General features: G+C 36.8%; 1 protein-coding gene across 3 annotated transcripts in view; it reads right to left on the bottom strand.

The window, feature by feature from the left end:
- The window catches only part of PPP1R9B (protein phosphatase 1 regulatory subunit 9B), a 79,762-nt gene that overhangs the window by 34,497 nt on the left and 17,355 nt on the right, over positions 1-27,910 (bottom strand). For all 3 annotated transcript variants that reach the window (XR_004591079.3, XM_034415448.2, XM_034415449.3), the window contains exon 2: positions 5,492-5,624. Coding sequence is in view for 2 of the 3 variants with exons in the window: in XM_034415448.2 (XP_034271339.1) it covers positions 5,492-5,624 (133 nt within the window). In the remaining variant the exon portion in view is untranslated. The remainder of the gene's footprint in view (positions 1-5,491; positions 5,625-27,910) is intronic.

The raw sequence follows: 27,910 nt of genomic DNA, 5'->3' as shown, positions 1-27,910 counted from the left end.
TCCTTCCTGGCTCTTTAAAGAGAAATTGACTGCATTATTCAACATGTTTAATCAGGTCAGTAAAAAAACCTAGCAGCTATATATATGTACAACATGCTAAGCTTTATTGTAACTCTCATTGATTAATTGGTGGGGGAGGGGACAGTGGGCTTAGTGTATCATGCAATATCAGCTCATTTCTTTTGCTTATGGTTCAATCCTTGCACCCCCAATTTCTGCTGTGCTGGCTCATTATCATGGAAGGGGAAAGAATGGAAGAGGAAAGGGAGAAAGAGTTTGTTTATTCTTTATAAAGTTTTTACATAATTAAAAGATAAATAATAAAGCATATATAAAGAGAAAAATGAAAAAGTGCAAATAAGAAAATAGTACAGATAAAGAAAAAAAAGATTCTTCTTCTAATTTTCCTTATTACTTTATCATTTCTTCCCTTTAGAATTATATTATAGTGGCCTTTTTCCATATTCACCCCTTCTTAATCAGCAAATCGAGAAACCATCAGTTCATTTTTGTCCATTTTCAGCATAAAATCCACAAACAGAGTTTAGAATATATATTTCCAGCAGCATCACCCAAGGCATGACGGTCACTACATCTTGCCCAGCTAAAACAAGCAGGCACCTATATCAGGCAGCAGTTATATAGGAAGAAGCTGGAGGCAGATGATCACTTCAGTGCAATGGCAAAAGTATCAATTCATACTGTGGTAATTGTAAACAACCTCTATATTTTTATCAAGAAAACCACATGAATAGAAAATATAAAATGATATAATGCTAAATGATGTGCCCCTCAGGTCAGATTACATTCAACATGCTACTTAGGAACTTTCAGAATTCTAATGGTGTTTATAATGTGGCTAGATTAAAGCCTTTGGGATATTGAGTTTCCGATGTTGCCATACAGGAAAAGAAAATCAGAAGCTGAAAAGTCAGAATTACTCTGTGAACATGGAACATATGAAGCATGAATATTGGAAAGCTCAACTCAGTGAATATCAGCCCTCCCAGGAAAATCAGACAGGAAATATGACTAGATGAGCTAATTCTACTTTATTGTAAGGCTATATTAACAGAATCTACTTTACTGTAAAGTTACATTAACAGAATCTTGTCTACTTGCAAGTCTAAAAGTAGAAATTTCCCGCCATCACTTTTAATTGCTGGGTCCATTAGGATGGGTCTTTCCTAAATTTCTTTCTCTGACCATTAAGTCCTTCGGGAATCCTGCCTCTCTTTTCTAATCATTTCCTAGGCAGAATCTCTTCCTCTCATTCATCAAGGTCATACAATGAAAGATGAAATGTAATTGACATCTTAGGCATCAATTAATAAAGTCAGAAGATCATGCTATTTATTATTCAGGACATTAAAAACAAAGTGACATTGTTTTAATAGCTAGGAAAAGTATAGCAAGAACAATACTTGACTACAAAGCAATCAATGGCCAAATACTATAAACCAGAATTTAGGGCAGCCCTTTATTATGATGACCCTTCAACTTTATGGTCCAAATGTTCATTCAGAACAAGAGATAGCCAATGTGTTTAAGATCAAGTTCAATTTGAAACTGATAGAACACCCAATCAAGAGGTGGAAAGCATAAGTTGAAAATATTAAAGAAAAGGGTTTAGTTGGGTTATTAGTTGGGCTATATAGTTATGAAATTGAAAAGCATGACATTGATTTATTAAATTCAGATATTCCAATTACGTCTTCATAGCTAATATTGTCTTCAAAGAACCAAAACAATTTCTCTGTGTACAACCTTTCTAGATGGAGAATACAGAAGTGAAATTGACTATATTATTGTTAAAAGAAGATGGAGACATTCAATTATAGCATTAAAGACATGAATAGGAGCTGATTGGAACAGATCACAAAAACTCATATGTAAGAAAGAAGAAAGCCAACCAGTTTCCACAACACGTGGTAAAACTACACTAATCATTTTAAGGAAAACAATAGGAATTTCTTTGAAGTCCTGACCTTCATTACAGAACCAAAGAATTGGGAAATGAACTGAAAGAAGAATGAATGTGAAAAGGGATTGCCAAAGATGGAGAAACAGAAGAGAGCAAACTAGATGCCAGAACAAATTTGCAAATAGCAAAAGAAGAGAAACTAAACTAAAAAAGATAAAAATCTCAGGAAGAAGCTTTACAAAGAGTTTCCGAGAACTGTCAGAAGAGACAAGAAGCAGTATTACAATAACATTTATAAAGAGACTAAAGATGGAAAGAAACATGGAAAAATAAAGAAGGTGTTTTTAAAGATGTCTAAACCTAGGAGATTTCAATCTCAATATGGAACATTAAAGAACACCAATCAACAATAACAAATTCAAAGGAGATCAAAGATGGAAGGATTATACTGAAATACTGTACAGAAGAAATGCCAACAGGTGAGGAAATGTGCACCAGGAGAATTAGTGGATAGAAGTTTTGGCAACACAGATCTTTTTCAGGGAGAAGGCAGTAAATATCATTAGAGAAAGGTCAAGAGTAAGGCACTGTGCAGTCCCAAAATGCATGGGGAAGAAGGCAAAAGATTTAGGGTAGCCACATTCTAGAATATCTCAGAATATATCTAGTAGGTTACAAGGTTATAGCTTTAGTTTGACAAGATCCTGTCGATTGGGTACAAGCAAATAAAGGATTGGACTTGATTGGATTCCGCTGTGTCATTTTGGGGTTTGGGCCAGATAACATCCAATATAGCTTAGTAGTTATTTCCTATTTAGAAGAACCTCTAGTACTAGAAGATGAAGTGAGATCAGCACTTCAGTCATTACTAAGTCATAAGGCTATAGGATACAGGAATATGGCAGGCAACAGAAGTAAAGGTTCCAACTATAGTATCTTAGAAAATTAGAGAATGACATAGTAGCTAACAAATTAGAAGTGGTAAATCTACATTACAATACGAAAAAGGGGACTTAAAAGATTGTGCGCACTATTATACAATATTCTTAATTTCACAAGCTAGCAAAATAATGCTTAGAATATCCAACAAAAATTAGAGCTCTATGTGAAGAAAAAGAAATGCCAGATGTTCAAACTGGCTTTAGAGAAGGAAGAGGAACATGCAACATTATTGCTGATGCACTGTGAATAATTGAGAAAGCTAAAGAATATAAAAAAGAATCCAATATGTGCTTCACTGATTATAAAAAAGTCATTGATTGTGCCAACCATATCAAGCTGTGGAACATGCTCAGAAAATGGGATTCTCAGGACATTTCACTGTCCTCATGAAAACCCAATCTACAGATTAGAAAGCAGTATGGATAGAATATGGTGAAACAGGCGGGCTCCAGATTGGCAAAAGATGAGACAAGTCTATAGACTCTTCCTTTATTTATTCAGTCAGTCTATATGCTGGATAAATTCAGGTAGTCCTCAGTTTATGACTGTAACTGAGTTTGGCAATTACAGTGGTAGGTTATGATGATCATAAAGCAGGTCACCACCGTGTGACCAGATCCAATTTTACAATATTTTTTGCAATGGTCGTTAAACAAATGTGACCGAAAGCAAACATGGTGTACCCATTGTTCAGAAAGTTTCCCTGTAAATAAAAACACAGCATCTCTTGTAAATTGTTTTTTGGTTAAACATAATGAACTCATTCTCCAAGTGAAAATGAGATGCAATTGTTGGGAAAGCTCCCAAACAAAATTTTAAGGAAAATGTTTATTATTAAGAATCAAACAAAGGTAACAATCAAAATGGACGAATAAGAGATAATGATTGCAGTGATTTGTGGTAGATAAGAAGCCATTGTAGACTTTCTATGAATTAAATATAATAATAGATTATTAACAAAGGGCTTTGAAGTTTAACTTTGCTGTTAGTTTACCTGTTAATTACCTTTTCTTATATATATAATAGATAGATGACAGGTTAAATTGGTTGCAAATAGCTGTGTAGAATATAAGCGTGCTTTGCAAGGAGGGGAAACTATTATTGCTGCAATATACTTATCAGTGTTCAACTGGGGGGCACAATATATGTATATGTGTTTTTATCTTGTATCTTTTCTAATGTACATTTTTAATGTCTAATTTTGTTTTCTTTTTGTAAAATTTCTTTGTTTTTCTTTTTTGGGACTTGTATTTTAACTTTCTGAATAAAATAAAAAATGATTGTGAAAGAAAGCAAACGTGGTGGTTGTTAAATGAATCATTGCTCACTATGTGTCAGTTTTTGCCATCAACCACAATGAAATACTGGTTTATGGCATGTCATGTGACTGTAAGGTGCTGTAAATGCCCAAAATACATTCAAGTGATTGCATGGGGAGGGGGAAGATATCAGAATCTCAAAACTGGGTTGTAATTAGCTTTTTTTGGGGGAGGGGATGTTCATTGCAATTCCGAACAGTCTCTAAGCATCCAGTCATAAGTGAAGGGCAACCTATATTAAGAGAAGCTGATTGGAAGAAGATCAGTGAGGTTTTAAAACTGGAGGGGGAAAAATACATCAATCTGTACTATGCTGGTGACGCTATTATGATAGCTGAAAATGCAATTGAATTGAAAATTCTAGTTATAAAAGTCAAGGAATACAGTGCAAAAATGGGCCTACATTTAAATACAAAGAAGTCCAAACTAATGGGGAAAAAAACCAATCATTCTTAAATTGATAATAATCTGTAGTATAAAGATGGATACCTTTATCTATCCAGGACTACTCAGGGGTAACATTGTAGGGCACACGGTGGGTCAGACTAAAGCAAGCACTGGGTGAAACCATAGACAAACTTAAGTGGGGACTAGATGAAAATGCATAGTTTGTGATTCAGCTTATTGTGGAAAGCCAGCCTTCTCTTAGCATGGTATATAAACTAAGATATCATGATATGTCATAATTCTACTTAAGTTTTCTGGGCATAGTATGTTACATGAACACAGAAAGAGAACTTTATTCACTTTGATTTAGGATTTAGCATGGCTATGATTCCAGCTACATTGTTTTTTAAACCCAGTGTTCTCTCTCTCTCTCTCTCTTTGTTATTGTTCTCTTCTTTTTCTCCTATGCAGCAGACTGCAGGAAAAGACAGATATGTCTTATCAAAGATCTAAACTGATTTCTTGCTGAACATGTTTTTAAAAATTAGGCTGAGGGCCCTTACAGCCTTATGAACAAAAGTAGCCTATATCTGCCATAGCAGCTTATTTTTTTGTTGCTTTTCCTATGCCTTTCCTAAGGGGAAAATAACTGATAGGAGAAGGGCAAGAAGATAAAAGGACATGATTTGGGGGGGGGGGGGAAGCAGTTAACGGTGATAAGCAAAATATACAGCAAGTTGAAAATAAAGCCCTTCTCAGAGACAAACTAGTTTACAGCGACCTATTCTTAAAATATGTGTAGAAAATACAAAAGAAGGGCTCATGCTCAGGAAAATCCGATCAAAATGCCTTATGTTCTTTCCCATTTCTACCAGTTCTGAAAAGGAAAATTCATCGCCAAACACATTTTTCCCATTACCTTTTTCCAGTTCCACAGGAAAGAGATCCAGCCTTTCCACTCTTTTTTCAAGTTCATACTCTGCTGAGGCAGCCATAGGATCAACATCTTCATTTCGACGGTCATATTCCTCATTGGAATAAGTGCTGAAAACCTGGAAATAGATTTTAAAAGACAAGAATGAATAATACAGATGTGAAAATGCTCTGAGTTTTAGTAAATTATTAATGATTAGTGTGGAATTCGTTAACCTAAAACCTGGCTCATGGGCCATGGAAATTAATGCTTCTGATTATGTTTATTTATATATTCAATCAATTTGTATGGCTGCCCATCTCACATTTGTGATTTTGGATGACTCACACAACTAAAAACAACCAATTAAAGCAACCAATAAACAAAATCCAAAAATTAGTAAAAATATAATAATCCTCTTTAAAACCAAAAGCCCCATTATAAACCAAATTACAACTGAGAAACAGAAAAACAGGCAAGTGGAAGTCATTGATCAATCAATGTAGCCATCTGATAGGCTGCAAACCATAATTAGATCTCCAATATGCAGTTTCCATCATTTGCCAGAGCATTTAGTGACCACAACTACGACCGGCAATTTGGTCATTAAGTGAAGTGCTCACTCCCAAACTAATCTACTAACTAACCTTTTGATAAAACTGATAGAATTCCAGATGATTGGATATCTAGGAATGAATATATTTAATACTCCTGAATACTGAAGAATTTAATTTCCTTCCTTGCATTTCTGTCCAAAAATGTATGTCTAAATTACAGAAACTTGTTAACTCATAGGGTTAAATTTCAGTATCTCTCATTTTAGACACCAAACAATGGAATTTATTTCAATCTATTTGGATAAGATTAGGTAAAAGTTCCCAGTAACAGCTAAAACAAAGAGTGCTTAAAATCTCTTGCCAAATATTTTCTAGAATAGATGGGTCACCTTGATATCACATTGGTGAGTTAGAATTCATTGTTACAGAGGCTGTCAGTAATATGAAGGACTAAGAAGTGATATCTAGCTTTACTTTTTGTGTGACCAATTTCAGTTCTCAGTTCTTACTTCAAATCAGAAGCCATATTTAGACATTTTCTCATGTTTATAGGAGACAGACTTTGTTGCCAGGAGGAATTTATCATGCATCTGTGAAGTTTAAACTTTTATGCCAGGATCATCCTTTGAATATATTTTTCATAATATTTTGTTTCCCCAGTAGGCTACTTTGGGAGTCTGAAATATTAAAGAGGATGGTATAAATTAAGTAATTTACTAAACTGTAAAAGACCATCCCTTTCTTGACAGATGTAGTTGGGGACAATCAGTTTCATGTGATAAACAAACAAAGCATCATAAATTGATCTAGCAAAATAGGTAGCCTAATTTGTATTCGCAAAAACTTTGAGGTAACTAGGATTTCAATAGAAATGCATCAAGAGGTTGGTGAGAAATGCAAGGACTACTCTATCTGTCTTCTGCCACTTCACTTGCCTTTTTAATAGTCATAACAATTCTTGCAAGAAAAATCTGTGGCTTATTGCAAAAATTGAATGGCTACATAACACTGTAATTCTGTGCCCAGCATTTCTGAGAGATTATATATATATACACACGCACGCACGCACGCACGCACATACGTATGTATTTGCCTTACATTAAAGGAGGGGGCAAAGCTAGAATTCTTTCCTATATTGGTATTACATTTTTTGTGAACTGCCCGCATTTGGGTTGCATCAAAATTCATAAATACGTGTCTAATTTGGTCAAAGACTTAGCAGCTGCAACTACCCAGAATGTTAAGCTTGTTTTTTAAAACCTATTTTGTATCTTAATTTGTTGAGTGAGTCCAATTGAATTGAATTGAATTGAATATGTTATTTGTCCAAGTGTGACACATAAGGAATTTGTCTCCAGTGCAGAAGCTCTCAATATACATGGAAAGAAACTGAATAATCATAATCATAATACCAATAAAAGGCGAGAGTAAAAAAGATAATAAGGATAAATAATACTACTTCCGTATTACACTGATAAATATACATAGACATTGGACAGCACTGTGAGAATTAGGTGTTCAGCAGAGTGATGGCATGAGGGAAAAAAACTGTCCTTGTGACCAGTTGTTTTGGAATGCAATGCCCTGTAGCACCTTCCCAAGGGGAGGAACTGAAACAAGATGTGAAAGGTCTCACGTATCTTCTCAGCCCTCTTTCTGACCCACACAATATACAGGTCCTCAGTGGAAGGCAGGCTGGTTGCAATTGTTTTTTCTACAGTCCTAACTGAAGTCTGTACCTGTCCTGTTTGGTTGCTGTACCAAAGCAGACAGTTATAGAAAGAAGCACAAATAACATATTCAATAATTCCTCTGTAAAACTGTATCAACAGCTCCTGAGGCAATCTGAACTTCCTGAGTTGATACAGGAAGTTCTTTGTTGTACCTTTTTAATGATGGTTCTAATGTTAAATGTCCATTTCAAGAGACTTAGAGACTAGTGTATTGCAAAAACCCAGAAAATGAATCAATTCTGTAATCAACCTAATGCGTCCTTGATGATGTTTGCTTTCAGTTGTTTCAAATTGTTTCCCAATTCTTATCTTACTTCTTCCCTTTACCCTTTGACCATTTTTCTATAACAAAATACATGGTAAAACGTTTAAGGTGCCAGACGTGAATGATGAGGACTTGGGTTTAAAACTGTTTTCAGCGATGAAATAACTATGGAATGTAGCTTTGGGCCTCTGAGACCAATCCATCTCAATGTTGTTAAGATCACTTGGAGGTGGCAAAAGATACTACTATCTTGAACACCTAATGGGAAAAAAAATAATAGTTACTCTATAGATACTCTTAAGCACTTGATACCCTGTTTCCCCCAAAATAAGACATCCCCTGACAATAAGTCCAATCGGGCTTTTGAGCGCATGGCAGTAAGGCCAAGTGTTTATTTTAGGGTTCAAAAAAATATAAGACAGGATCTTATTTTTGGGGAAACACGGTAGTATTTTTCTATAGGACTGTAATCCTCAGCAGGACTAGACATACATCCTTTGGCAAACCTTGTAATGGTCCACCAGTTTCTGGTTTCATATATTAGAAAGCTAGCATACAACGATAAGGAATCCATCTCCAAAACTCTTGAGTATCCATCATTGGTTTCTTTTTTTGCCATTTGAACAGTTTTATATATCCCAAAAGCCTTGTGTCACCTGAATAAATGATAAGACATTTCTTCTTTGCCAGAGGCCCCCTACCTATAAATATAATGTTGAAATTAACAGTGCCTCATTATTTTCTCCATGGCACTTTGTCATCAGCTACCAACATTGCCTATTGCTATAAGGAAAGTTGGGGAGTTGTAATGTTGCAAGGAAGGACATGGACAAGATAATCCATGTTTTTCTCTATTATGTGAATTCCCTCTGCTTAATTAGATGACTTTATATCTAAAAGCAAATGGAATTATATCCAGGTTTATACTTAAAGCTAATGGACTTGTTCAAAAGATCTGTTTACAGTTTGTAAGTGTCTCTGATTTAAACGAGTCTATCTTACATATAACTAAATCTAGGATCAATGGCTTCTCCAACATAGTTTGTGATGATATTCTGTATAGACATTATTTAATATTGTAAGCCACCCACAGTCACCTTGTGGTAAGGGGGGGGAGGGGTGCCAATACATTTAATAATAAATAATAAAATAAATTTCTGCTGATTTATATTTCCTCATTCTGCAATATACAAGAACAATAGATATAATGTGATGGATCAGCACAGGGGTGGGTTCTACTTACCTTTACTACTGGTTCGCAACGGGAGCGTGCACGCTTGCGCACTTCTGCGCATATCATACTTATGACTTCCGGGCAGAGACTCCCGCCGCTTTTACTACCGGTTCTCAAGAACCGTACAGAACCTGGAGCAACCCACCATTGGATCAGCACATAAAACACATACATATGTGCACAAAAACATATATATTGACCCTATGAGAATTCATACAGAGGCCTGTCCCTCCTCAAAAGCAGTTCCTGAATTACTCCAAACACAGTGTGCCTAAAGCCCTCTGCTACTTTTCTTTCTCTTCTTCTTTCAGACACTGCTTTATCCTTTCTTGTTCCAAGGGATCAGTAATGATCCAGACTTGGTGTCCACCTGTATATATACATGTCTCTTATCCATACGAGATATTCTTCCTTTTGCTTTCCCCTTCTCTTTTTAAATAAAGAGGAAAATATTCCTTTCTCTTGCCTTTTCTTGCTCTAATTCTTTATTCTTCCTTTTACTCTTCCTATTCTAAGACAGAAGTGGGCAACTTGCCACTCTTAGAGTTGCTTGTGATCTTTGGCCCAAATTCAGCTGTCTTTTAGAAGCCATTGGTTTAGACCTTTAGCAAAAGCAATGTGTTCATCTTACAATATTGCCTGGCAAGGAAGAAGAAAGAGAGAGAGAGAATGGGATGGCAGAAAGATGGAAAGAACAGAGATGGCAGAAAAGGGGGAAAATGTTGGTTATCTCTAGCTCCACCCATTCATGTTTTCACCTCCACCCACTACTGGCATGTATTGTTGAAGATGTTGTCACATCCTCTGACAAACAGTTCTCTGCTTCTATTTTAGATGTAATGCACTTCTCTTGCCCCACTTTCAATTCTTCACAAAATCTTGACTTAACTGATTCCCCTATTTTAATTTTTCCTGCTAGACAGAATCATTCCTAGCTCTTTCCACCAGCATTCACAGCAGCAGGTTCAATTCTCTGACGCCCCCATCCTCAATCTCTATCCTGTAATTGAGCCACACAGGCTGTCACAGCCAGTGAAGAAAAGCAAGAGAACATCACCCCTCTCCCTTCCTCCAAACTGCTACAGCATTAATTAAGTTGCCAGGGTAGCCACCTGCTTGCCTTCACCCTGCCGTTCCAGTGCATCTTTGCACCACCTCCAAGGCCTGACTTGTGTGTGGGAAGACACAGAAGTTTGGGGAAATGTTCATCTCCCCACCACAGCCACCCTAGATTTAACAAAACCTTTTTCACATCTCTTGAATGCAGAAATACTATACCAAGTGGACCTGCCAAGAAAAAATTCATCTGCACAGAGAGAGAAACAATAAGAAAGGTTTGAGCAGTGGGGAGATAAATATATTTAGGTATGATTTCCATAGTTCTTTTCTTTCTACTCTGCTGAAAATTATTATTTCTTAACAAAAGCCTTCCAAACCCCATCCCCCATCCTCCCACAACATCCTCCTCTTTATACGTATGTGGTTAGGAAGAGAATATTTCCTCTAATCAGAAGAGATGGGTACACAAAGGGTACTAAGCCACCACTTGTTTTCTTTTGGCCTAACATGATGTGTGACCCTGACCAATGTGATTTGGCAGGAATTGAGAACCTGGAATTAGGAAGCCTCGTGTAGATTCTGCTTGCTTTTCTACAGCCACCCAAATTCAGGGATTCTGTAAATTCTCAATTGATTTAATCTACTGATATTGGCTGAGCAAAGGAAAATATTGTTTCCATGTAACCCAGACAAATCCTGAGAGGCCATCAGCAAAATTCCCTCTAAATGGAGTTCTTCTTATGTTGATAATCTTCTGGGGGAAGGTATCAAGCACCAGCAGCATGAGGAAAGCAATCGCTTTATATTCTGTTCTGAGCAGCCTAAAGCTACCATTTAAATCATTCCCTGGAACTGTAAGCATTTAAAATAGCAATTTCCCATGGAGCCCTGCAGCAATGCTACACTGGGGCATTTTGAGGAATATTTAAAAGGTCACAAATGTGCAGTGATACACAGGAGTGGAAAGCCAGGCTGGGATTTAGTTGCAGCTGTGGACTCTGGGCAATTGGTAACTGCTAAATGATGGCATGTGGTAATGTCAGCTCCTTCCTTTTCAACCATCAGAATGAATTCATGTGACTTCTAGACTGGCTTGTAATTAGTTGGGACCTCTCTTTTTTATATATGACTTGTTTGAAATATATATTTTACATGCATAAACGTTCTACTCATTGCAGGACAACAAATGAAAATGGAGCCTATTCAATATCAGTTCTTCTCCAAACAACATTTGCTTCCTTACTCTCTAATATTGTATAATGTGGCCTGCATCACACACTGAATTCCCTTTTACCCATAACTGTATACAACTCATATAAATAAATCCCAGATGTGAACTCACTAAAAACACAGAGGAACAGTCACGGAGCATAAACTGACTGACAGAGCAACAGGCCATTAAAATTTAAATCCTCCAAGTCTGAGATAGTCAACCTCAGAAGCTCAGAGGCTGAACAAAGAAATGGGCCAGATTTGGCTGAGATGTGCAGGGAGAGAAAAAAAAAAATCCCAATGCATTCCCAACTGGGAATAGGAATGAATGCAGAATGTCCAAGGTGAGAATAAGAACCATTTATTGACCAAAGTGAGAAACAAATTTACCAAAAAATTTTTTTAGCAACTGTGGTGATTCAAGAAGCCGTAGTAGAAACAAAATCTAAAAACCTAATGGACTCTATTCTCTATTTGATGGAATCTTGCTCATCTACATTTGCTCTGCTGGATCTGCTATCATGATATTCTTCATGAATAGTGTTCAGTGTAGTGAATAAGGCACCAAGCTAGGCATTCTAGTTCTTCCTTAGGCACAAGCTTGGGCAAGTTACTCGCTCAACTCTAGGAAGAACCGATAAGAGCAAACCACTTCTGAAATCTTGCCAAGAAACCTGCAGGGATTAGTCCAGGCATTCCCCTGGGAGTCATGATTAACTTGAAGGCGCGGGCACGCACACACTGTGAAAGACCCATCACTATTCCTAGGAGACAAGCAATAGGGCAGGGAGTCAGGAGGTTGGTGACTGTTCTATTCTTAAGCATTCTTCCTTCCTGATCATGTGGTACAGAGTAGAATTTTTACTTATTTAATTTATATTCCACCCATCTCAATCTGCAAAGCAATTAAGAGATTGCAAAGAATACCAGAAGCCATGCTCTGCATGTTTTCCCTTTTTTCTTCAATTTTTCTAACTTTGCCATGAGACGTATATTCTAGTATGTGTGGTTTTTTTTTAACCCATATACTAACCATGTTCAACTCTGTTGAGATATTTGAGGTATCAGCTCATATTTTAAACCTAACTTTCCCAACTTGGTGTCAGCCGTCTAGAAGTGTTGAGACTACAATCCCTTGGCTATGCTAAATGGGAAATCTCAGAGCTATATTTCCAACATACCTGGAAGGTTCCCCGCACTACTGAAGAAACCCGGGCTATTTCTTCAGGAAAATGAAATAATTAAATAAGGATGTTTGGACTTAATAGGGAGTTAAGGAGATTTGCCAAAATGTAGGCATCTTTACCAGAAAAATGGGTTGCATTGGGTGGATTCAGATACTGTGGTTGAAAAATGTGACCACTGAATCCAGCCAACATAGTTTGTTGAGAAAGATTAAACAAACTAGGGTTCTTATGCAATGTATAAACTGATGTGATGTATAAATTTGGTTAAAAATTTTAATAGCTAAAATAAATACTCCCTTAATTGGTTGAATTACATATCCTTTAAAACTTTTCTTCCATATTTTGCCCCCACCCCATTAATGTGTGCTAGTAACAGAGGCAAGAGGATAAGATAACTGCAGTGGTTATAGCAGCCTTTTCCAACCAAGTGATCTCCAAATGGGCTCTAACACCCTTTAATTCCCAAACAGCATGGCTATGAACTCTATTGTTCTAAAGATTAACTCAAAATTCAGCATTGTCCAGTTGGGACAAGGTTGCCTACAATAAAAATACAGTCCCCTTTACTGATCAGATGACACGTGAATTCTGTTGAAGCCATGAATTTAAAGCACAAAATCCACCCATCCTATTAAAAATCTTAGGAATAGCTTGTCATTCTGGTGGAACTTGTCTAAGTAGTTGTTAGCCCTTGGAGTTAAAGATCTGAAATTCTGATGCTTGGTCAAAATACTTGAAACCATTTGGTTGATGCTCAGCCTTTACCTTCTGTCTTCCACCTCCACCCCAACAGTAGATTTATTTTGATTTACACAGATAAAGATAAGAATCAAACCAAGCTGTACCAAAGAAAATTCTGCCTACATGCAAGCTGCCAAGTTCTACCAATGAACATGTCAACCTACTAAGCAGTATATGACTCAACTGGCATGCATATGGTGGAAGTCACGCATGAAACTAGCCAAGGCCAGGATATCAGTCATAATTCAATAGGATTTCCACCTAGTTATACATACGGGGCAAAACAAAACTGCAGCCTTCAGGAGAAACAACTGTACCACCCAGAAAGCATTCATCTCCTATATCAGGGATGTCAAACCCGCATCGTCACGGCAGTAGAATGTGACGTATTAGGACTTTTTTCCCCTTTGCTAAACCAGGCGGGGGCGGGGCCAGCAGATGACGCATCTGGCCTGCGGGCTGCGAGTATGACATCCCTGTCCTATTGTATACTTTTTTAGAATGACTGTTGGATTCAGGAACAAAAATCCAAAATACTTGGTGGCAAGCCTGAATCCTTCAATCTTTTCCAGTACAATGCAGTACTGGGTTATCTGTTAAATAAGAAGAGAAAGATTTCCTTCACTACAGAATAACTACAATGAAGCTCTCTATCTTGTGTAAACAACATTCCTATACTCTTTGATGCTCTCTGAGCTTGGTTGTTTTCTTGCAGATGTTTCATTACCCAAACTAGATAACATCATCAGTGCTAGCGATTACTAATGATTACCAGCACTAGTAATTTCAATTTCTATCATTTCAAAACTGACCTACAAATATTCTCCTTTATTCTTATACTCTTACAGGCAGATCTGAGCCTTGCCAAAGTTTTTTCTTTGACTAATAATGATGCATGCTGGTTGACAAATTTTAGCATCTCCATTTTGCATCTCATCTGAAGAGGCACCAGGTTGGGAAAGTCTGGATTAATCTTTTACTTAACAAACCTTACCTTTAGTTAATATTCTAGATCAGTGATGGCTAACCTTCAGTTTGCATCTCATTTGAAGAGGCACCAGGTTGGGAAAATCTGGATTAATCTTTTACTTAACAAACCTTACCTTTAGTTAATATTCTAGATCAGTGATGGCTAACCTTTTTGCCATCGTGTGCCAAAAGCGGGGCGAGCACGGTGGGAGGGGGGGTGTCGTGCATGTGTGTGCCCACACCCATAATTCAATGCATCCTACCCCCGTGCATGCGTGCACAACCCCCCGCTCCCCCATTTTTGGCACATGATGGCCTGGTGGCCCGGTAGACCCATTTTTCACCCTCCCCAGGCTCCAGAGGCTTTCTAGGATCTTGGGAAGGGCAAAAACAGCCTTCCCCCCCAGAGGTCCTCCGGAGGTCAGAAACAGCCTGTTTGCCAACTTCTGGTGGGACTGGAAGGCCTGTTTTTCGCTCTCCCCAGGCTCCAGAGCTTTCTAGGAGCCTGGGGAGGGCGAAAATGGTTTCCCCACAACCGCAGAGGCCCTCCGGAGGCCAGAAACGGTCCATTTGCTGACTTCCGGTGGGACCTAGAAAGCCTCTGGAGCCTGGGGAGAGTGAAAAATAGGCCTTCACCTCCTGGAGACCAGAAACAGCCTGTTTCCCGACTTCCAGTGGGCCCGGAAAACCCAAAAATCAGCTGGCCAGCATGCACATGGATGCGCATGCACATGTGCTCAGCCGGAGCTAAGCTAGGGCAAAATGCTCGTGTGCCCACGGTTATGGCTCTGCGTGCCACCTGTGGCACGTGTGCCATAGGTTTGCCATCACAGTTCTAGATGATATGGCAGCTTATAGAGAGCCCACTTTGTGCAATGATTAAGGCATCAGGCAAGAAACCAGGAATTTTAGTCCAACACAAAGCCACCTGGGCAAACTTGGCTCCAGGAAAGAGGCAACAGCAAACCACTTCCATGAAATACAGGGACTTATCAGACTGATTCAAAGAAAAAAACAGTTCTTACATATAGCCTTGTATAACAAAGTATTCCTTTTTATCTCTGTTGAATTTAATACCAATCAAGTTCATTTCTATGTATTAGGGGAGAGGGACAAAGGAGGTTTTTTTCTATCTCATCTTTACTGCTATATGATTTCATCTTTAAGGTTCACATATCTTTTCTTAGTAATCATTTGGGTCACATTCATGCACTTTATTTTGAAACCTAGTTTTGGACTTTACATTTGTAATTGCTCTTTACTTATTTATACAGGAAATAATGTTTATTTATTTGGTTTATTATTAATTTCTTGTCCCAGCCTTGCTTTCCAGATGTGTTAGATTAAAATCCTATAAGCCCAATTATCATGTAGGCTAGAAGTGATGAGACTGTGGTTTAGCATATCTGGAAGACTTCCAGGTGGGGGAAAGTGGGTTATTTTATTGTTTTATCCTTTTGGCCTATATGTATAATAAGTGACTTAGTGCAATCATAAACCCAAAATACTCTCCTGTGGTTCCCTGAAGGAAAGGCACATTTCATATTCAAATCACAATAAAAAATTAAAATGAAACTCTAAGCATGCTTATTTAGAATTTATTTCCATCAAAATCAATAGATTTACTAGTATTTAGAATGGGGCTATTATAGTGAAATATGTCCTGTCCTCTGCCATAAATCTCATAGATGGAATATTGCTCACCCCTATACAAAATTATATGTTATGAAATTGACTAAGGAAAAGACAAAGTACTAAATGGTATCCAAAGTGAAGCCATATGTTCCCTCTTGATTTTACTTTCCTTCAACAGCAAATATGAGAAGTTAACCTAAAATATATATATAAGTGTAGAATTGGTGGTTTCAGCTTAAAATTGGATGATGTTAAAACACACATGCAAACACATATACCAGTAATTTTTAGATGTTCTTGATTTGATGTTTAAATTCTAAACAAAAAACTGGTGCATTATTGTGCATATCCAAGAGCAGCAATTGTGATTTGGAAAGTTACTGCTGTTGTGATAAGCCGTTACAAAAAAAGGGCTCTAGTATAGATCCTGTGCTAAATTTTGATGGTAAAACTGATAAAAGAATGGAAAGCAGCAATTAGGACACATTCTTGGTTATTTTCCCAGTGAAAGAGAGGCATATTTCACTTTTGAATGTTTGGTCAATTAATAATTTGAGAAATCCCCTATTTATGTTCAAGTGATTAAAATGTTGGCTTTTTTTCTTTTTTTGTACTTTACTTGCACGTTTTGAATTGTGGTGCATGAAAGTGTGCTAAACCTCACTACATACACACAATTGTCCATTATCTATTGCACCATTTTATTTATTTGATAATTTCACTGATATCTTATATATCAAAAATAGTGAACTTGTAACCCTCTATAAATTAGCCAAACTACAGTACTATTTTTTGCATGTCTCACAGCTGACTATGCTGGTTGGGCTGCACAAAGTAATATCAAATAGTGATAATTTATGCATGTTTATATGATAATATATTTCACTTACCTTGACATGGGTTACTTTTTCAATAGACATGCAGTGCCAACTGAGTAAATACCTGAAATAGTTCTGCTAATTACCTGAATGGTTAGCCTTGTCTATGCAGGATAAATGTCAAGAGAGAACCACATTAAAAAATGTAATAAAAACAAACTGCTATACTCTTGCCTTTAAAAATCATTTGCTCAGTTTTAAAAATGAATTGCTTTTTCAAACTTCATCATCATTTTCCTGACAGAGAAGATTTCTGAAATGCTGCACAAAAACAAGATGGAAGAACACTGGAGCAGTACTTCAGGTGAAGTGAAATTAGCACGATATTAACTAGATTTTTTCTCCATTTTCTGCTTGGTCAAAGAATATACCCAGCTCTGGAGCAAATGTCAAGAATTGCTTCTCTTCTATTTTGTTGTAACTTTCCCTCATCTTTTGAGATTATTTATTTTGAATGAAAAACTCTAGAATATTCTGCTTTAAATACTGTAGCTTGTTCCTATACAACAAGAGAATAGCTAGCTTAAAGTTACCAAGTGAACTTTATGATCAAGTGGAGATTTGAACTTGAATCTGTCAAATCCAGTATATTAAACGTATATTATGCTGGTTGTTAGACAGATTATTGTACAAATCTATGGAAATGGCTTTGAAATACATGAAAAACATATGAAGCTGTTACATTTACAAAAAGAACAGAAGCATTCCACAAATCCTGGTTAAGATGAGTTTCCTGTTTTGATCTATTTTATGGGACTGACAATTTTGAATGCAGTAACAGATTCTCCTTGAACTTAATGTTAGTTGGAAAACTGTCTAGTTTTCCAGGAAGGCTTGTAAAATTGGAATTGCATACATATGGAGGCATCCTAAGATCCTTAAGTGAAAGCAAATCAGGTTTTTATTGATAAAAGAGAAAGAAAACTCCAAAGTTGGGAAGAAATATCCAAAACTGCTTTTGCAGACATCCTCAGTGCTTGGACTATAAGCAGTTGACTGGGATATTTGGAAGCAGGAAGTTCCTAAGCTATCTGCATCTACTGGTTATTTTTCAAGATAGTTGTTAGTGGAAATTGTCACATTTTGAACAAAGAGATGCATATAAATTTTTCATCATGGATTTCGCAATTTGGGAAATGATTTAATTTGGGAAAAGTACACATAGAGGAAAGAATTTAAAAAGACTACACACATACATAAAACACATATTTTGCAAAATTCTACATTGCAGCTGTTTTTGTCTTCCATGGCACAGGTGCGCATCTCTGGGCAGCCCATGTTCCATTTTTGTGGCTGCCAAAGTCTTCCTGATTATATTGTAGGAATCTGATGGCATAATTTTAAGAAATATGTTTGGAAGGGACATGTATGTATAAATAAAAAAGAGAACTGGTATGCTGAGCTTCCAACAGACACTATTTCTATTATGAAGATATATAAACCCTGATCCAAGATTTCCATGAGTACAAATTTAGTAATGATAAAAGCACAAAGGTGCATGTTATATTATTTGGAAAAGCTATTGGTTAGATCAATCACGTATTGGAAAAAACCCTGATAAATTCTGATCCTTCTGTAATAGCTATATTCATGCCATTTACATTCAAATAGCATTATCACTCTGCTATCTTGATCAGTACTACTCACATCATTTCCAATTTAGTGCCTTTAGATTTCTGACTTCAAGCACAATCAATCCAGCAAGCATGGCTCATGTTCAAGGATGATGGGCGTTATAGTCCAAAGTAGCCAAATGCAGCACTTTCTGTGAAGCTGACCTGTGCTGATTGGCAGTAATTTTCTGAATTTTAGTTTAGTTTAGTTTAGTTTATTTTGAATTTGTATACCGCCCTTCTCCCTGAGGACTCAGGGCGGTGAACAGCCAAATAAAAACATCAAATACAAATATTAAAATACAGTTAAAAATATATATATAAATTTGGCCCCATTAATTAAAACGATAAACAAAACAATTAAAAACACTTAAAAAGAATTAGGCCAGCCCGGCTTGTTGGAAAAAGAAGGTTTTAAGGGCACGGCCCTTTTAAGCAGTTCTTTTTAATTTATGCCTGGGGATGCCAGGAATGGATCTTGTGATTTTCTGCCTTGAAAGCATTAAATATTTCAAAGAGAAATATTGTATACTAAACTAAAAGACTCCATGAGACATTCAAACCATACATGTTTACATGCGCTCAAACAATAAAGCCTTGCATTTGGCCTTCCCTCTTCCATGTGTTTGTGCTTGTTACATGATGCTGACAATCCTTCTATAGGTTTTCCCACAGTAACATGCAACATTGAGGTGCAACATCTTGATGGTCACCTGCTCATCAGCAAGCAGAAGATGTTGCACCTTACAAGTTGTAGTTCATTTTTATCAAGAATCAATGAAGTACTAAAAAAAAGCAGCAGCCATTCTGCTTGCACTGCCTACCTCAATAGGACATCAACTGGCCTTACACTTTGATACGTCAAAAGAGTTTTTATATTCCATGTGGATGACCTTTAGATGACCTTCCTACTTATTCCCCCACTCCAATTTTTTTCGGTATACTTTCTTTTGTTCTTGGGGAGAGGGTTTCCCAACTGAACCAGCTGAGTTAGGATTGGATATATGTTATTACTGATAAAGTAAGATGGGGCTCCAGGGTTTTGTATTTGATAGATACATTGCGCATAACCCAAACAAAAGGCTGAAAGAGGGGGGGATTGCTTTAATCCAGCTGTTAATGGGCATATGCTCCAATAATAGAACTATTCCACCCCACTTCCCTTATCACCAACACAAAATGCTGTAGGATGATTCTGCTCTGAATCTTACACCTACATTTTGTCAGTTCATGGGAATAGCAGTAGATTTGGAGGGGAAAAAAACTTCCCCAAAACAACCACAACAAAACAGACATTAAACTCACAAGAGGAATTTCCCCTAGCGATTGCTCCTCTACAGAAAAAAAAAGTATCCTTGTAAAATTGCCCAGAATATTCTAACACATGTCAGGACAGATTGTACAGAATATTTTTAAGGCTGCTAATTAAGACTTCATTTGAATCAGAGATCATTAGATTCAGCTTTGGGATAAGGCCTGGTTTGGTGCACTATGTGTTTTTACAGAGAGACAGTGGAAGCCACTATCATGAATTATTTTTGTGTATTCCTTAGTTGCTCTGAATAAATAAATAAATTTGATTCAGTGTTTTCTAAACTTTTTTTCCCCTCAGGACCCCTTTGCACTATTAAAAATTATGGAAGATCCCATAAGAGCTTTTTTTGTATGGGTGATATCTACAGATATTCATTATATTAAAAATAAAATTCACTGTTGCTATTTTTCATAATTGTTTTATGGGATTTTAATATTGTGTTATTTTTCAACATGGGTTGGCAAATAATTTTCATTTCATGGACCTCTCAGAGAGCCTTGTGTTGAGGCAGGATTCCCAGGATCACATTTTAGGAAACACTGCTTTAGATAATCATATACATCTGCTATTAGGAGGGGACAATGTTTCTTTTTTTAAAAAAATCTGTTTTTGGTGGTGGGGTTGGTGGTGGTGGTGGATGAGACTCAGGGCATATTGGTTTGGAATTTCATTTGTTTAAAAAGAAAAGAAAATAGGTTTGCAGGTTGTACTTTACTTTCAGTGACATGATCTTCAGGTGCTCTAGGGAGTGACAACAAAGGCTGAGGGACCGTGAAAAGTTAGAAGTAATAGGTGAATATACTGCATTCTAGCATATCTCTACAAAAGAATTAGTCTCTTAATTGGATGAAGAAGCTGTTCTAAAATTTAGAGTTCATGAAGTGGAGATCATGATCAAGAACACTTCTGAGAATGGGCAGATTTCTACCTTCGTTTCTCTAGCTCTATGTGTTTTAGTCTGGGATTAGATGGAGTTTATCTACATAGGATGCAATTTCCCTGGATGTAAGGAGTAAAGCTACAAAAAGGGGCTTGCAACCAACTCTTCTGTGGCCCTCAGAGTTCCCATGAAGCCTTTCCTTCTTCAGACTTTGGGAAGCGCCGTAACAAGTAAAACAGACGACTTAAGCTTTACAAAAGTTTCAACCATATGCTGAACTCCTTTAAACACACTTATCTACCTGAAAAATGGGTAACTTGAAGTTGTGGATCTAGAACAGTTCTAAACATGCCACAGGAGCCACATAAATCCCACAAAACTAATCCTGCTAATGTAGACAAAGCCCTAGCAATTTTTCTTTAAATCACATATAAGCTGTTTTTTGTGTAATTGCATATATGGTTCCAGGTGGGGAGTGAGAAACAAACAGGTGCATTTTACCTTAAGCATCTACTTGTGCCTCTAACAAAGCTATAGCACGTAGTTATAGACAGACACTTAATTTCATAAAACAAAACTCTTCTTCCTCCTGGCCTCACTCCCACTTTTTGTTTCTCCCTAACCCATTTCTTCTTCCTTATCTTTCTTCCTTGAATATTTAAGTTGTTGCAATTCTTCTTTGCCCCAGTTTCCAGATGACCTTCATCATCTTATTCAGGCCCAGTACCCAATATCTACTCCTTCCCTTTTTCTAATGACAAAAAGAAATGAGTTTAAACATGCTGAAAGCTCCTCAGTTCTTGCACCTCTGCAAATACTCATTTGTCTTGAACAAATTCCTCCATGGAGGTGGTTCTAGTACAGTGATGGTGAACCTTTTGGCATGTCAAAATTTTGAAAAATGCCTATCTTGGTTCTGTTGGTGTGTCATCTCCCCAATAAAGAAGAAACATTTCTCTATCTTCCCCTTACCTAGGCAGGGGGCACTCGGCAACAGCGCTGAATCTGGGCCTGAAGTAGAGGGCAGAGACTAAATTTCAGCCTTAGTTCTACTGCTGCCACTTAAAAAGGCTGCTTCATGCCATTCCTCAAGGGGTATGAGCTTTGGAGAACAATGCAATTGACCCATGGTCCAGTGCTCCCCAGAAACTTGTGTGAGAACAGGGCATTGCTTTCTATCATAATTGTTTTTGGAAGTTGCTGAATGGCTGGCGTGTCACCTCAAACATTGTGGCATGTCACCTTTGACACACATGTCATAGGTTCACCATCACTGCTCTAGCAAGTAATGTGGATTGCATTTTTTCCCTTGGTCATCCCGTTTCCTTTTCTTTGAAAGAAACAGATCCATTGTTGGAAATCAGGAAGACCAAACAGGTCATCTGAAGCGGAGGTTCTTTATTTAAAATGATATAGTAACACATACTACTATACAGTACAATTGCCATCATTTTGAACCCACTCTGCAAATAAGGAAATGAGGCTGAAAGCTCAGCTGGCAAATTCATGATAAAGGTGAAATTAGAACCTTCAATATCACATTCATAGATCAGTCTCACAACTGATATGTTATACCAGCTCTTTAGAATTACTTTTATAGTCCACAGAGTTAAAGGTATCAACATATTAGTAATATTTTAAAAATGAAACATAACAGCAGCTCAAAACTTGGGGACTATCAGAAACAAAGGTATATTTGTCATAAATGACACACTGTTCTGTTCTCTGGAGTTATACAAAATAAGGGATTTTATGGAAAATAAGAATGAAGTTCCCACTGACTGCCATTATTAAACTTCCACAATACCCAAAGAACCATTATACCCTAAGTATTTTAGAAAATTAAAATGGCAGCTCCTCCAGCCTGCAGATACCCACATCAGAATGCCAGTTTTTTAAAAAACTCATCTATGATTATAAGAACAACAGACTGATATAAGGCCTGGTTGGGTAATTAGTGGTTTAGAATGTTGCAGGAAACCAGTTATTCTCTTAGCATCTTATGTGAATTAGGTGCAAGCCATGATGTAGTTTACTGCTTGCTAATCGAAGAAGAATTGATGCCTTTGAACTGTGGTGCTGGCGTAAATTACTGCATATACAATGGACAGCCACAATAACTGACAGAGAGGTGTTAAATCATATAAAACCAGACACATCACTGGAAATTAAAATCATAAGGCTATGTCTGATTTACTCTGGTCAAGTTATGCGTGCAAATTCATTGGAGAGGGCAATGGTTAGCAGACAAAAAAGAATTGGCAAGCAAAGAACACACTGGCTTGTTGATGCAAAGTTGAATATACAACAATTGAAAGAAGCTGTGCTTGACTGGGTAGCATGGAGAGCACTTGCCTATAAAGTCACCAAGAGACATATACAACTAAATAGTTAAAAACAACAACTATTTACTGCTTGGGCACAGCGATTTATGTGAGTACAGCAATTGTGTTATGTTTGTCCAAGTTCAGGGTTAAGCCAAACTCTAAACTTGAGATGAAATATTAATCATAGAACTCTGCAATCTCTTTTAATAGAGACCCTACAATGTGAATTATGATTCAGCTTTGCCTTTTACTTGTGTATCAAAACTATGATAAAATGATGGATTGTAGTTACTGCATCAAAGGAAGGAGAGAGTTAACAATTTCATTATTCAAAAGGCAGAAAACAGAGATTTTAATGTTAGGATATGAAGGGCGGATGACAGAATAAAAAAGGAAAAAGAAATAACCTATGTTTTTTTTAAAAAAAGAAAAACATTGATAGCTTCTTCTGATAATCATTCTATAATTATGCATCCAGGAGTTTCTTAAATTAATTTATAACCCACATGAACACACACCAATAATTAAATAACATATTTGTTGTCCAAAGTCAACCGATCCTTTCAGTAACTTCCCACAATCCTATACTACAAAACCAGCAACCAACAAGAGAGAAGTTTATCATAAAAACTCCTACACACACCATTTTGAAATGGGGACACTGACTTTTTCTCAGTACTAGGAAGGAGGTAAAGGTAAACCAGTTCTGAAAAATTTTGCCAAGAAAACTCTAGGGGATAGTTGCCAGAAGTCAAAACTGATTTTAATGCATAATTTTTTACAGATCCCCAAAATGAAGTTGGAATAAATTATGATATTGTTGACCAAATAAATCTAGATTGGCTACACTTTCTACTTTGTTTTAATTTAGACCAGCATGGGTATGAATAATTGTGCTCTTCCTATTTCACATACCCAAATCCACTTGCACAACAAAAAACATTACAAAAATGCTCCTGAATTTGGGAAAAGTTCATTCTTGACATATAAGCACTAGTAAATAAGAAAAGCATTTTACATAGCCTTCTCTTTGAAAATGGTACCTATAGCAAACATAAAAGGAGGGATGGAATAGCTGTGTTTTTATAGAGAGCTGTGATTTATATTTTATATTTATATGGAGATATTTTCAAATTATATTACAGCTCTCAATATTTCATTTATATTCTCTCTTGAATATATGATTCAGTCAAGCCCAGAAACTTCCTTCTATTTAATAAAAGGTATGGGACAAAAGATGAGTAATTGGCAATTAGTTGTAATTAGCTTTCATTTGGTCTATATCTGGAACCTACTTAGACATTTTTCTGCTAACATGGTTTGCATCACTGATGGCGTTCTTCTGGTCTAACTGTGGAAAAACCATTTGAGTTTAGGTACAACTGTAGAGAATTCCAAATATGAAGGGGCTAAGCTAATTCACTGTTGCTTAGTTACATGCTGATGTGAATGATTGCTAGTGGTCTCAAAACAGTCACATTTCTATGGTAGATGATCAGCATTATAAACACACACGTTTCACTCTTTCTATTTAGGAATATTGGAAATACCTTGTTCCTATTCAGGTAAACAAAATTTCTTAGTATGGCAAAAAAAAAATGTAGCTTACTTGTTTGGAAATAATGAAAAAAATCAATATACATTTTTTTCTTTGGTATGAGCCAGACTGGCTCATATCACATTTTAATGTCTTGTTTTTTTCTAGTGCTGATAACTAATTTCTCAGTTTTGATAAAAGGGAACCTAGAAATGAATTTTGCATTGCATTCAGGGATTATGTTCATGTATTGTTTTATTATCTGGTCATACAAACTAAGGCAATCATTGAGTGTTCTGGAGAATGGTACAAAAGCTGAGAAGCCAAAGTATTGCTGATTAATCTATCTAATAAAATCCTTGATGGGTCTTGGACAGAAGCATGTCCACAAACATATTAAGAAACGTTATCACTTATCACACAATAATTAGCTGCTACTTTTTAAAAAAAGCAAACAGGCAGCTTAGTTGGAAGTTCTCTAGGTGTCAGTCAAAAAGCTCATTTCCAAGAGATTCCTAATAGTCATTCATTTACCATTGGGCAAGGGATGATCTAAGGCAGCTACTGTTATCAGTGCCAAGTTTTTACTCTTTATATTCCAACAATGGCTATTATTGCTACAATTATATAATACTTTGCCTTGCCATATTTTTTTCTTGTAGACCAGTTTGGTCTCTCCAGTACTTAGTATGCCTTTATAGTCTCGATGTGTTTTCTTCACTGTCTTTTACATATTTTCCTAATGCCCTCTTTTTCTTCTTCAACTGTCTGGTGTACTTGCAACAATCCTCACCCACCTATTTTCTTTAGTAAGTAGAGCCTGCCAGCATCGCTGTGTGGAAGAAGGGCATGATTCATTGTCACTATTTTTCTAGTCTTTCTATCCAGGGATTTTAATTCTGCCTGAGTCCAGTCCATTATTCCAGCTGTTATCTAATGACTAGAATTGCCCATGTGTTAATTGTCTTGATGGTATTTCCTTCACTGAGTTTGGCCTTTAAGATCTTCTTCACTTTCATGACGTATTTATTTATAACTTTCTTGACTTCAGTTTGCTTAATTTATTAGCCTGCATGATGCCTATGTATTTGTAGTGATTGTCTTTATCCAGACTCTTGATCTTATTTTCATAGGGCTTCGTAATTCTTTCAGTTTTTCACTATTTATCCCCTGTCAATGGTGACACATTTGTCTAGTCCAAACTCCACTACCATATCTTAGCTATATAGACCAACAGTGATGAGTAGCAATTCTATTTCAGATGGTCAGATTCTTTTCATACAGCTTCAGATTGTTCAGGTGAAGGAGATGGGATAGTATGGCAGATTTTTTTTGATGTTTTACAGCCATGGCATGATTTGTTCAGTATTGTTGACAGAGCAATCAGTGCAATGACAAACAATAGTGGTGATAGTGAGTCTCCTTGAAAAATTTCTCTTGATATTAGCCTCTCCCAACCTATCACCATTGATAAGCAACCATGTCTTCCATTGAGCCATTGATCATTGCACAAAGCTTCAGATGTTTCTACTAACTCCTGTTATTTCTAGGAACTTAATTATCCAATCATGTGGCAGATGCCAAATGCCTTCTTGTAATCAATCCAAACTACATTCAAGTTGGTCTTCCTCCTCTTGCAGTTTTCCAAAATCATCTTGTCAATTAGAAGTTGATCTTTTGTTCCTGTGCTATTTGGACAGATTCCTTTCTGCTAGGTGGAAAGAGCTTGTTTTCAACAAAATGCTGCTGAACTGCATCAGCTACCAGACCAGTTAGCAAACTGAAAGTTATTATTGCCGGAATGATGATTAATAACAGAATTAAAGTACTGATTAAACCAGGCGGAACATTAGCTCACATGGGAGAGTCACATAAGAGAATCAAACCAAAACACAATTCACATTGTAACTGGGTTTGATTCATCATTGCTTGGACTTGCAAAATAAGGGCTGAAAAGAAAGACAAAATAAGATTTTCCCAAAATAAAATGAAAGTTTTCTGGCATAAAAAGAATTAAGGACACTTGTATACAAAAGGGAGCTGGCAGTAAAGAATTAGGCATTCTTAACTCACTTCTCTCCCATTATTCAGAATTCTCAGCTGAATATGCCTGTGAAGATATGTAGTGGAATTATATTGATTTAATTTGTTATTGAGATATTAACCAGTGAACATAATGTTAATTGAATATAATCTCATAGTTCCCTTTATCTGTAAACCAACATTAGGCAGGACAGCTCTTCAAATAAATGAAGCCTTATAATACAGAAATATTTTAAACAAATCTGTCCTACCCAGAACTATGAGCTTTAGATGCTGAGATCTTCTGCATTTTTCTGAGCTGTAGAACCTCTGCAGAACAGCTACAATCAGAACTGATCAAATGAAAAAAAAAAAAAAAAACCCTAAAAACCAGTGGGGAGGGAAATTGCAGAGGAAAAGGAGCAGAAAGATTAATTCTACAAACATCTGCTGTTTCAAGCATTCAAACCCTTCCTTTCCTCTGAACCAGACAGAACTCTTAGTATCAGTAACTACTTTCCCTCTTCGGCTTCCACTATCTTGAGATCTGAAGAAAATGCATAAAATGACAAAGCAGTAATAAAATATTTCTTCCTTGGTCAGAAATAAGCAACTCACATCCTTCCAACCCCAATATATCGGATTACAAGTCAAGCTGCCATAGCCACCAGATACACTAAGTAGAAATGCTGGGAGTTTTAGAAGCTGCATGAAGAGAACATTGTGAAGGAGATGTCCTTCACCTCGGTAATGGCTAGGAAAAAAATCTGCCATTCCTGTCAGCAGACCTGGGTTAGGGAGGATGCTAAATCTCTTCCAAACCACTGGGATATGAACCAAAATCCTTCTTTCTTTCACCCTCTTCTCCCTCCCCCAGGAAATCTCTCTTGAGAGAAGCTTGATTTCAAAGCCAGATGAGAACGCAATAAAGTGATAGCACTGAATTCCCCTTTTAAATGCTAAGAAACAATTTTCACACTTCTCTGAATAGGATGAGAGCTGCTTTGCCATGTGCTAAAGAAACTGATCCTAAAATATAAATCAAAATATAGCAAGCACATCTTCATGCTTAGGCTTATTTCTATGGTCATAATGATAGAGTCTTCAATAAACCATAGACCATAGGAGTTGTAATCTAACCTGGCAGTGAATTCTGAGATTAGTAGGCCAAACGTAAATGGAAAGCACCAGGTTAAGATGTCTTTAATACTTTATAAAAATGATGTGTGGAGAGAGTAGGCAGAAAAAGCTCCCCCCCCTT

The sequence above is a fragment of the Pantherophis guttatus genome, chromosome 4 (genome assembly GCF_059756535.1).
Source record: "Pantherophis guttatus breed Tessera chromosome 4, ASM5975653v1, whole genome shotgun sequence".
Classification (NCBI taxonomy): Eukaryota; Metazoa; Chordata; class Lepidosauria; order Squamata; family Colubridae; genus Pantherophis; species Pantherophis guttatus.
The sequence above is the reverse complement of the archived record's forward strand: the minus strand, read 5'-3'. Positions and strand labels throughout refer to the sequence as shown.